Source organism: Mugil cephalus, chromosome 15, assembly GCF_022458985.1.
Source record: "Mugil cephalus isolate CIBA_MC_2020 chromosome 15, CIBA_Mcephalus_1.1, whole genome shotgun sequence".
Lineage (NCBI taxonomy): Eukaryota > Metazoa > Chordata > Actinopteri > Mugiliformes > Mugilidae > Mugil > Mugil cephalus.
The window spans coordinates 3,030,239-3,042,491 of NC_061784.1; the positions used below are offsets into that span (position 1 = coordinate 3,030,239).

Consider the following 12,253-nt stretch of genomic DNA (forward strand, 5'->3'; position numbering starts at 1 on the left):
GATTTAGAGCAGAAATGTTACATTAGAATCTATTAGTTTTAATACTGTACCTAATGAACTGGGAAGCGTGTAACAGTAACCAAACTGAAAGGTGGATGAGAATCTGTCCATTGCAATATCTTCGTGTGACCCACCCCTTTGGAAACAACAGCTTGTTAATTAACACAACAACCAGCACTGGATCACAAATAAGGCAAGAAGTTAACAGTGTATGCACATTTCCATAACACAACTAGTCCAACAGTTACCAGAACTTTGACAATAGTATATATGATTTTATTAAATATTTTAACACAGTTTGACATGTGAATGCACAATGGCAGCAAATCACTTTCATCAAATTCAACTTCAGAATTCCAGTTTTTCAAGACTGGTGTCAATGTAAATGTACAAACAAATGTAATGGGTAAAATGACTCACAACATGTAAATGATTTCTTGAAGCTACGGTATAAAATGAAACAGATTGCGTTTGGGCCATGAGCTATATTGGGCTATCTTGTCACGTTGGACAATCCCACAGTTACACTGTAAACTCAATCTTTTCTAATTTGTAATAAAAGGCACTCTATATCTTAGACTTTCTGACAAGATCCCGATTCTAATTATTGATGATATGGTTATGGAGTTAATCTGAAACAGCTAAACCCAAGAAATCAACTGGCAGGTGTGGTGTTCATGCCATGATAATGCTCGTTTATTCCATTTATTAACATGTGCAGCGGAAAGGCTAACACTGTTGTAACATGGGCAGTTACAAACTGTTCACTCTATCCTTTACTTATCCTCCCTGTTATTCAGAACAAGGCACAGATATTACTTCAGATTCATGGAACTAAAAAACTAAGCAAAGCATTTAGTGGTGTTACACAATCTATTGCCCTTAAAGCGAGTATCTGTTTTAAAAGCCATCTCCAAGAAATCTTCACACATAAATATTCTTAGTAAATGACTTTCGGGACAAATGAACTGTTGCATATTCTTGGAAGCTTATTAATATTGCATGGAGACATCTCTTAATTGAGTCAGAGAATGTTTGTCTGAAGTAAAGTATAATAAATAATGTCAGAAACTAGTTAGAAAAATGAAACTTATAAAACTTAAATCCCCTCAGTGAAAGGAATATCATACATACACATAAAAAAAAAACTTATTTGGTCACAACAATCTAATAGGAATAATTTCTGAAGAAAACTTCAACTTTCTTTTAATGCACTCTACTTACTAGAAGAAGCGAATGTTACAGCCCTTTAGCTACATTTTAAATGAATATTTAACAGCTCCCAAGACAGTTAGTGTTAGTGCTAGTTTCTTGTGACACTGCACATCTACACAATTGCTTCAGCTGTAGTGTTTTCAAATGAATATCAAGGAATGAGTGTCTATGACGTGCATAAGGCATAAACATTTAACCCGAGTAATATTTAGTGTACTTTATAAAAACACTGATTGTGTATAGGCGGATTTTCTAAACAGTCACTGTTGTGGTTGCACGTCCTCTCAGCCCTGGAAGAAGAGAACAATATGGCTGTAGTAAAGCCGTCTGAGACAGACACTTCTGCTCCAAGTAGACTCTACATGAAATGTGAGCAATGCAGATACAGTCATCTGCTACTTCAGACTTTTGGTGGTAGTGTATAACGCAGGCCAATCCAAGACTGGCCGACTTATTCCTATTGCATGGCACATTCTCACAGGAAGGACTTAGCTTCTTGGGACAGCCATGAGGCTCACGTTGCGTCAAACAAAAGTCTGCACTGGGGTGATGGAGCGTGTGGGGGAGCCCGGCAGCTCAGATGAAGAGGAGGCCGAGCGGTTGGTCACCTCTCGCTGTAACTCATCCACTCTTTTCTGCAGCTCAGCGCGCTTTGCTAGCAGCTCCTTGTGGCGCTGATGGACGGGTTCCTAAGAAAAGATGGGAAAAAGGCTTAATTGTTTGCTTTGAAAACACTTGTGTAAACAGGAGACTGGCTTTGAGACATACCTGAGGTCTCATGCGAGGGTTCCATCGGATGTAGTAGCCAACCCAAAGCTCCAGGTGGCGCAAGCTGACTACAGGGAACAGCACGTGGTTGGAGTAGTTGACATACAAAGGATTGGTAAACTCCTCCAGCTGGCTGTTGATATAGGACCACAGGGAGACTGACCTTTTGGGAATCTCCTGTAAACAAAGAAATACCAGATGTTGTTCCATTAAATGATCCAACAAACCTTCATGTCATAATGTACCTCTGGTCTAGTCTAGTGGATGTGGTTTATATTTCAGGCACAGTATGCCATTCAATTTGTCATACTAAGCAAAAGCTTAATAAGTTTCACAAAACCATATGCAGAGGGAGTCAAAAAGCCCTTACTTCCTTCAGCCTCTGCTGTTCGCTGTTACACAAGAACGTCCCAAACAGGCAGCTGTACAGGTGGTCCAGGATGGTTACCAGGAAGTTCTCGTTAAACTCAAAGGCCGCAGGAAACTTAAATAAAAACAACTTCATTATTTTCCTTGAAATATATGTTTCTATATTATAGGTATAAACATACCTGACGAGTCAACTGCCAGACACAGTCAACGAACTGAATGAAAACAGGCGAACGATCTGCATCCGTGTGGTTTTTATCGCCATGACCGATACGCTGAGAGAAAGGAGAATCAGTAATGCAGCTGGAACAATAAATGCCACCTTTCCAAAATGACGGGCACGCAAGTCACTCCATTTACCAGTTGGAAGCGGTGGCCGAAACTCAGCCACTCTTTCTCGAGCAGCACCTCGAATCCGCGAATGGTGCGGTAGTATCCGTCCAGCATGAGCATTGCCAAGGAGGTGAGCTGAGCTGTGCGGTCCCAGCCGTCGCTGCAGTGCACCACCACCGACGTTTTCCCGGACTCCACTTTGTCGGCAATCCTCAGTGCTCCTGCCATGATCAACTTCAAACACACGGCCACAGTTACAAAGTGATGAGGGGTACTGGCTAACTGATTTCACGTCATTTCCCTCTCATCTGAACCATCCAGTGCTCACCTTGATGTGCTCGAGCCAATGAGTGGACTCCAGATTGGAGAGCCAGTGGGAATCTTCAATATTGGGGTAGACCACCTCCTTCAGCTTGCGGAGTGACTCTCTCATCACGTGGATATTGTGAATATCCAGAAACACCAGCTCAGCGTTTTGATATGCATCCTCACTTTCATATCCGCCACCTTTCATCTGCAGAGAGCAGGGTGTTTAAGAAGATCCATTGGACACAAGTCAACAAAAAGCTCCAGCGTGTTGTACTTCAACTGACATTACTTCTGAAACATGTGTACAAGCAGCAATGATATAACAATAACATTTAAACATTAATGTTCCTATTGACAAATCTTAAAGCTTTCTTAATTCCTGTAAGCCGTCTTTGTTGTCCATGTTTTTACCATCGTCTTTCAACAGACCATTTGAAACTCACATTATTTACACCAGAGAAAAGCTGCTCATACTGAAACCATGTGGACCAGGGGAGGATGCAACGATCATGAAAAAGAGCTGTCCACACCACAGAGATAGATGGATACCAGATTTCCTTTCCATCAGCACAGGCAATGTGCAATTACCTAACAATAAGACGGATGAGCTAATGGCTTCGCTGAGGAACTGAGGGGGCTTCCATTAAAATAGTGTTATGTGTTTCAAAGAGGCACAGCAACAGAAATAACTCCAGATTAAAGCACTACCACTGCCAGTTCAGTTCAGAAAGGAATGAATGTGAGAGTGGTGAGAAATGAGGCAGATTTATGCTACTTTTATTACAGGTAATGGTGTCATCCTGGTCAGCGTTTCGTTGTTAATGTGAAGAAATGCTTCTGCAGCCCAGATATTGACTTGACAGCATCAGCTCTTCTACCGCAACATTCCAAACTATGTACTTTCTTGTGTTCAAATTCCTAAGTTTTTCCAGCTTATACATATTAAAGATAAATCACACATTAAAGTGATTCCAGATCAGAAAACAGACCTTGTTGGCAGCAGCGTTGACACTGGGCCTGGCATCGAAAATGAAGAGTTTATGGGACTGAGCGTTGGCGTCCATGATCGCCTGGAGGTATTTCTCATCCTCTTTGCTGCGCTTCCCGTTCACCCCAACCATTGGCTGACTGCAGCGTGTCACCGTGGCCTGGCTCTCTGGATGGATCCACGACAACACCTAGGCACAGAGGGTATCAGGCTATCAGCCGTGATCGTCCAACATGCCAGTTGCACACGATAATTCGAGGATAATTCGATTAATGCTAAAGAGTGGTCACTCACCGGTATCCTTCCCTTCGCTCGGAATGTGGCTACTCTCTTCAGCTCTTCGTCTGGTATATTGACAGGCACGGCCAGAGTTGATGGGTAGGTGTCACAAAGCTCGTAGTGATCGTTTACTTTTGTTATCCTCCAGCTTTCATTGGGTATACCCTTGACAAAATACAGTCACCATTATGATACACTCTCTTTGCCATCTAGCAAAGAATTCAGCGGGTCAACTGGAAATACCTGTCGTTTATATTCTGAGACCGCATCATACACCTTCCATCCGTTTTCAGGAAACACTTGCCCATATTCAAATGCAAAGATTTGCTATGGACAGATGGAGAAAATGAATGAGTTGGAAGTCTTTACAGGGATACGTAGTCAGTAACAGTAGGGCAGAAGATCACTCACCAAACCATTGGAAACAGGAAATGCAAATTTGGTCAGCACTTCGAAAATCGACTTCCTGAGAGTGTCCTCCATCTGTTTGTGTGCAAATCGAAGATTACGCATATCCTGTAGAAAGGCAGAGTGATAGGTCATGGTCAGACAGCCATGGTCAGGAATCAGGATACTTTTGTAGCAGTGAAATGTTTGCTGTACATTAAACAATACTATATTACAGAAATTTATTATTACTATTATTACAGAAAAATACAGACACACCACCTTTTCCAACGGTGTAACCCCTAGAGCGTAAACTCAGTGTAGACCAGTAGCAGGAGTATAAACTAAGCTTTACTCACCTTGCACACTAGCCCATAGGACAAATCACCACGGCTTGAAGCGCCTCCGATCTTTTCCACGCGACTCACCACCCCGAGAGGCAAGTCCAGAACAAACGCCGGTTCCTAGGAACCAACTACAAGTTAACGAACACAAACAACAGCTCAAACTAGTTCCAGCGCTTTTTAAATATTCATCGAACATACCCTGTCCATGCATTTAAAGAAAAGCCTGTAGTTGGTAACCGTCACCGTTCCCCTCAGGGCTCCAGTAAAAGGGCAGAAGTAGGTAATATCTTGGGCTTCAGGATGAAACAGGAAAATTCATTAACAAAAAATATAACAGTTGAGTTGACAGAGAGTTGTGGTGGCAGGAAAGAGAAAACTTACCAGTGTCTTGAATGATTTCGTTTGGAAGTAACTGTAGTTCTTCTTTGTCTGAATCTCTAAGAACCTGCTGGAAACATTAGATAACATGTATACTTGAAATCAGAGAACTCCTTTGATGAGTTATTCAAACATGAAGTGGGATGCAAAAGTTTGGACACCTCTGGATAACATTTGCGTTAGGTGAGTAGAAAATGAACTGATCTCCAAAAAGCATGAAGTTAAATATGCAACTTTTTGAGCAAGGTGAATGTATTATTTGTGTTTTGCACAATATTAAGGAGGAAATCGGAAGGAAGCTTGGTGAAAGAGTTTGGGCTCTCAGATTACTTTTACTAGTGAGTCAGACCTTAATTAGCTTTTGATGGCTATGGCTTGTTAATAGTCATTGTCTGCAGCCATGGGCAATTTTCTCATTTGCAGAGTTAACACAAGCAGTGAAGGTCCAGCTGAAGTCTGCAATCACGAACATTTTCAGAAGGTCTCTAAACACACCGTAGGCATTTTAGAAATTTGTTATGTTTGAAAAAATCCTGTGGGTAATTTAAGGAAAATAACACTGTCTCCAACACTGTGTTGGATCAATCCACAGACCAATAAAGTCTGTAAGACAATGAGACATTGTTAAAAAATAAATAAATAAATAAATAACTAAAGCTGAAAAGAAATGGCTTCTACAACAGAACAATGACACTAAACACGTCAAACCAACAATGGACTGCATTAAGTAGTCAGTAGTAGTTTTGCAATAGGCCCTTGCAGCCCCTTGAAACTCTGTGGATGGACCTTTAAAAGAGCAGAGAATCTCACAGAGCTAGAAGCTATTTGTGAGAAAGAATAGATGAATGAAGAATACACCCAGAAACGACTGAAAGACTTTGAGTGGCTACTAAAATCATTTTCCAGTGTTAATAAGTACCGTCCATGCAGAGGACTCAAACTTTAGTCTCGAGTACTTTTTTGTTATTTTACAACTGCAAAAGATGGAGAAATATTCTTAAAATATTACAGTGTCACCTTCAAACATGCATCTTTTGAAAATGAGATCATCTTTTACTCGCTAAGCAATTCAGGATTCTTTACATAAGGGAGCCCAAACTTCTGCTCGCCACTGCCCATGATGGCCATGAGTGAACCGATTAAAAATGGCATACCTTGGCAGGGGTTTTGGGCTTAACCTGAGGGATGCAGAAAAGAGGAAGGCCATGCTTCAGTTATTCTAATGAGTTATTTCAATGGGGAAGCAGAACAGCAGTGAGGTACATGCAGGCTACAAACCCTGAGCTCCGGAGAAAGCTCTGCAGACGTTGACACCGAGTCAGAGGACATGGTGGACGGAGGTTTGGCCTGGGCCGACCGGTCAGACCGAGAGGTGGAAGTGCTGGAGCCAAAAGAGAGACCATTTGACAGTTCAGTTACAGCAAATTTTTCTAAATTTAGGGATGTTAACTGTTTATCAGACAGGGAAAGCTGTAATGATGTTGCCACAAACAAGCACCTCCTAAACTGACAATTATCACTGCGGTGATCAATAACTGTTTGTCATTTATAAATAATATAAAAAGCCCAGCGCCTCAAATGGGTTTCCTGTTTTCAGACTTTTAAAAATTGCAATATTTTGGATACAATTCAAACTCAAAATGTAACTGGGATCAATAAAGTATCGACCTGAACCTATGAACTGATAGCTGCTCCAAACATTGCAATAAAATCATAATCAATAAGTCGAGCTATGGTGTATATTTAAATGGGATCACCCGGAGCTCAAAGGATTGTTGAATAATTGAATAAATATGAATGGCAATCGATTAAGATGGGATCACCCGAGGCTCAAAGGATTGTTGGTTAACTGAATAAATATAAATGATGATCGATTAAGACAACAACAGCGGTTCCCTAATTCACTGTTTATTAACCCGGTTACGTTATTGGTGGTAAGGCAGTCGTTTCTGAAATATTACGTGAAGTGCACTGCGGTTAAAACAAATTTGGTATAGGCTATTAAACGTAAATAAATAACCCCCTAATAGCCTGAAAACTTTTAGCTAGCTCAAAGAGCTCTGTGTTGTGGTGTATCTACCTGGACAATGAATCAACACTTGGCTGTCGGGAAGAGAAGCGCTTCGAGCCCAAACTGTCGATACTCCCGCTCTTCTCCATGTTCTCCTGGTTCAAGGGTTTAGGTATCAGGCACTAAGGAGCCTCGAGAATGCCAAGAATCTGCTGAAAAATGTCCTTAAATCGTTCCTCGGAGCACAGCAAATCCCCACAAACAAAAGGAAGCTGCCATCTTTTCCCAGTTCCTCCCAATCCCCGTCACAGGGGAGGCGAGTGTTGGAGAAGGCGCCCTCTGCTGGACGTTGACTGTTGGAATGCTGCTTTCATAGCTTCTCTTCATTCTTCCATGGATAATCAATATCGATATATTGAGCAATGGTCATGATAAAGATACACCCATTTAAACATGTATATACATTGGTATGCAGTGATTCCGTCACACACGTTTTCTCAAGAAATTATTATGGTACCAAGTAACCAGAAGGAAATGTCCCCATTGTGAGACAAATAAAGGTTTTCTAATTCTAATTGTAAATATCGACTTAATTACATTACTGAACATTTATTTATCCTTATGTTGATATACAAAAGGCCGTATTTATGGATTTCAGTATGACTTTTTATAGTTTAACATCAATCCTCATATTTTTAAAACAAAAAATGTGCTTCAAATTCTTTACAAATCATCATGTTAAAAGTACTTTTAACCACTAGTAGTATTTTATTGAATAAGATAAACCTGATCACATATGTAAAATGAATTTAAGACAACAGGACCATATTAAATGTGTGTAGGTGGAGTAAGAAAAAATAATTTGTCCATGGGGAAATTCACTTTGCTCCCTAGGACAGTGGCACTTAAAAAAATTACATTCATTCACTGATTCAATTAGTAATTTAAGCAAATAAATTTTATGAATCTGTATGAACATTATCCTTTAGCTAACTCTCAACTTTCTCAATAAAATCTTCTTCAAAGCTCAACTATCTGAAATTGAAATATAACCCCAGGTGACATTGAGAATATGTTAAATTTGATGGCAATTAATATATTTATTAAAACAGAAATGTATGAAAGCAATTGCAGCAGCATGAATTAAGTTTTACGATTAATATTCTGTTACACATTTTTAAGATTTCAGAAGCCTGGACTGACATACACTTTCAGAGAAATTAATTCATGTGAGCCAAATGAATGTTTATTGAATTTAAAAACAACAAAACAAGCTTTACTCAAAAGTGGTTACTCATCAACTCATTTATATACAGCATTTTCCCTGTTGACTGTACAGACACTACAGAAGTTGAATATAGGGTGTATTTGAATGCCAACTACCATTCTTGGCAAAGTGGACCAGAGAGATCAGATACAAAAAAAAACAAAAAAAGACAAATAATCAAATGAAAACACAAGTCCTTTACTTTACATATTTCTCCATAAACTTTTTGTGGAACTCTGAGCGCAGCGTGTCATTGACAAAACGTTTCTCCTTCCGTGCCTCGTCCACTCCTTTGGCGCAGTTCTTGAAGACAACGTCATCATCCCACCTTGAAGGATAATTAGAAATTAATTAGGGATAATTAATAGTAAATAAAGAACGCATTTTCCTCACATTCAAAGCTCATACTGTGTGTGTGTGTTTTTGCGATACCTTCTCTTGACCCTGAATGCAGTCGGCGCTGGGCTTATCTGTTGCTGCTGTCCTGCCAAATTAATTAATGGATTGCCACTCAAGATATTTTCCATTCGAATTCTCTCCTCCTCTGCCTTTTGCTCTCGCTCCTGAGAAGGGTAAAGACATACATTTAATAAACACATAACAGAACATTTTCTTTCTCTCAAAGTGACCTATGCGCTGGCCATTCTTGCAAGTGCAAAACCATAAGTCTGAAATTTTTACTTTGCGTTCTTGCTCCTCAGCTCGCTCTTTCTTGATTTTCTCCAGTTCTGCCAGAAGAGCTGCAGTGTCGTCATCATCACTGTCTTCCTCAGAGTCTTCATCCTCGTCATCCTATATACACAAACAAAAACATAAACCATTGATAAAGCAGCTTAATGAGTAGTAATCATCACTAAATCCTGCACTGAAAGCACTTGCATCAGTGAGAGGGTCATCAGCATCAAGGTTGGCTGCTGGAATCTGATCGAGTCTGGGCCTCTTTGAAGATGATGACGAAGATGAGGATGAGGATGTGGTGTGCTCTGGAAAATTAAGAGTCACTTCAATTAATGGGTGCAAACTTTATAGAGAAATTAAACAATGGTCAGAAAAACTAAAAGATAAATATACTCTAGAGAAAGACCAACCTCTTGGTCCCCTCTCTCTCGTCTTCTCACGAGCAGCTACTCGCTCCCTCTCCTCGAGCTCCCTGCGGAAGTCACGGGCGCGCACCTCCTCGGGGGCATCCTGGGTAGGTTGCCTGAAGACAGCTTTGTTTAAAACTTATATCCAACTTCAGAGTAATTCGATGGAAGATGCAGTAGGAATAATTCTTTGTGGAAACACTTGACTACAATCCAAACCTAAACTCCATTCATGTTAGACATGCTAACCTGTATTTGATCTTTGTGTGTCCTGGAAGATCCCGGCTGGAGTACTGTTTGGACAAGGCACTCAAATCCCCTTCTCCTTTACCCCTCCCTCCTCTGGCCGGTTCAAATGTCGGCCTTGCAGCTGTAGTCATCTTTGATGGCTTGCTCTGGCAACATAAAAGAGAAAAAAAGCATTAGTTAAAGCGATCCAGTCCAGCTACAAATAGGCAGCTCCTGACATGGATACATAGGTAGATATTATAAAAGTGCCCTCTTTACTTATCAGCATGTTTTAAACTACTCTTATATAATGTAGGGTAGTATTCAAAAATAACACTTGAGGTATATTTACTATATTTTAGTTAGTAAGTACGCATGCTACTGTAACACTAATTAGCTAAGCTGAATATTTAAACTGTCAAACAGCTGTTGATGACTTCACAAGTTTTAATGCGTTGAATGATGATGTATACTCCAATGAGACATATCTGCTTTTGTAGTATGTTTTTAAACTGCTAGTTACAGATTCAACGCAAAACACCAGCTAGCCACTAGAGCTAACAAAATGCTAGCAGGCTAACAACGTCGTTGACATAGAAAACAAGCGTATTTAACGTTTCTGGTCATTCATTTTCTGCCAACGTTCAATAGAAATCGTCCTAATAGTTATACTATTGAGGATGGACTATAATTCTTACTAACCGCGGCTTATAAATCCGTTTTGAAAGTACAACACTTACGAAGCTGGTACCACACGACCAACGGAAGCCCCAGTACAACAGGTAACGTCACTTCCGGAGGAAAGCTGGTCGTGTTAAGATGTATTCACTAACACTCGAAGAAAATTGAAAAACTGAACTGGCAGACATGGGTTATTTCATTATTTGGGTGATACACGGTCAAAGCATATCAAGTTTCACGAAACAAACATTTCACCGTCTCCCCAGTGTTGCGTGGAAACTAAAAGTCTAAAACTACGGTAAAAGACTACAGAAGAGGAGACCATGTGAGGTGTCTTCACAATGATGTGCAGTGTCGCAGTGAGGAACATAGGGGGCAGATAGTGTTAGATGATGCACCAAAGCTCAGCATGTCTGAAGTGTTTGTCCCTAGTTACTTTTCAAGACTATTTTCAGTTTCTGCATGTTTGGATGTTTCCCTTTATTCACATAGCACAGTGAGTTTAAAGCTGTTTCGTTTACACTCCTAGTTCCGCTGAACATTCTGTATTTTGGCTGTGCATGCTGTACATACTTTACTTTCAATGTCATGTGTATATTCATGATCAAAGCAGTATGGAATGCAAGATCTGGAAGCATTGTAAATCACAAATGGCAGCACTGTAAACTTTATTGACAGGTATATTTTATAGCTGCAATACAACTCAATGTTCAGTGCAGTGTATGATGAGGCGATAGCCATAGTAAAATGAATCTCCATACACTTTAACACACACAAGCTTTCATTATTATTATTATTATTATTATTATTATTATTATTAGTAGTAGTAGTAGTAGTAGTAGTCTACAGTACTTATAGCAGGCCTATCACCTCGGGCCCTTCCATTGTAAGGCATGAATTTAAACGCTACAAAAACACAGTTGAGTTCACAATGTGCTGTACCCTGACTGTCCTGCCTGTTTAATAAGTTTAACAAGCATCAAGGAACGCTAGGAGTTTTTATTGAAGACGGTGGCTGAAGGAGGCAAAGCAACAGAGGAGGTCTGACTGGATTCCACACAAGCTTCAAATGTAACATATTGAAAAGATCATATTTCATCGTAGTATACATGTGTATACTACATGTGTGTTATATGACATAATATGAAAGTTTATTCAAGAATAATCAAACTTAACTTAATGATGAAGACTTTCTGGTGGTTAGAGATGGAGAACAAATGTAAAATCCTTGTCATAAATTTCTTTTGTGTGTGTGTGTGTGTGTGTGTGTGTGTGTGTGTGTGTGTGTATAAAATTCTCTAACTTACTTCTTGATGTGTCAAGCCAAGCAGTTAGTTATAATTTTATAGGTCCACATTTTCTCTAAAATGTCACCCACCATCCCAGTACAGAATGGACTGTTGCACTTTTTACATTTTACAAAGTCAAGTGGGACTTGTCCTTTCCTGTCCCCTTAATACCCCACAGACCAAAGTGTGAATATTTCACTTCATTAAAACATAAAATGGCTGAGGTTAGGCCTGTCAGTATGTCTGTTTCAGTTTCTTGCTTGAATGGTTTTCAGTGTAAATGAACTTAACAGGATCTGATGAGATGGTAGATTAAATT

General features: G+C 39.9%; 2 protein-coding genes across 6 annotated transcripts; both read right to left on the reverse strand.

Annotated features, from left to right (window-relative positions):
* Positions 1–254: 254 nt before the first annotated feature.
* Positions 255–7,683, reverse strand: mtmr2 (myotubularin related protein 2). 4 transcript variants are annotated; one of them, XM_047607792.1, is made up of 16 exons: positions 7,454–7,683; positions 6,652–6,754; positions 6,528–6,551; positions 5,377–5,440; positions 5,194–5,288; positions 5,008–5,112; positions 4,673–4,777; positions 4,505–4,588; positions 4,277–4,426; positions 3,984–4,172; positions 3,014–3,199; positions 2,713–2,919; positions 2,535–2,627; positions 2,354–2,467; positions 1,984–2,160; positions 255–1,904 (listed from the first exon to the last, which is right to left on the reverse strand). In XM_047607792.1, exons 1-16 carry the CDS (start codon positions 7,531–7,533, stop codon positions 1,740–1,742), a joined length of 1,941 nt encoding a protein of 646 aa, XP_047463748.1. In that variant the 5' UTR covers positions 7,534–7,683; the 3' UTR covers positions 255–1,739. The 4 variants fall into 4 exon arrangements, with proteins under 4 accessions (XP_047463748.1, XP_047463747.1, XP_047463750.1 ...); XM_047607791.1 differs by having other exon boundaries at positions 5,377–5,443; XM_047607794.1 differs by lacking the exon at positions 6,528–6,551.
* A 925-nt stretch (positions 7,684–8,608) lies between these two features.
* cwc15 (CWC15 spliceosome associated protein homolog) lies at positions 8,609–10,857 on the reverse strand. 2 transcript variants are annotated; one of them, XM_047606995.1, is made up of 7 exons: positions 10,705–10,857; positions 9,986–10,131; positions 9,740–9,852; positions 9,531–9,634; positions 9,333–9,443; positions 9,084–9,214; positions 8,609–8,979 (listed from the first exon to the last, which is right to left on the reverse strand). In XM_047606995.1, exons 2-7 carry the CDS (start codon positions 10,114–10,116, stop codon positions 8,850–8,852), a joined length of 720 nt encoding a protein of 239 aa, XP_047462951.1. In that variant the 5' UTR covers positions 10,117–10,131; positions 10,705–10,857; the 3' UTR covers positions 8,609–8,849. The 2 variants fall into 2 exon arrangements, with proteins under 2 accessions (XP_047462951.1, XP_047462952.1); XM_047606996.1 differs by having other exon boundaries at positions 10,667–10,735.
* Between the last annotated feature and the right edge of the window lie 1,396 nt (positions 10,858–12,253).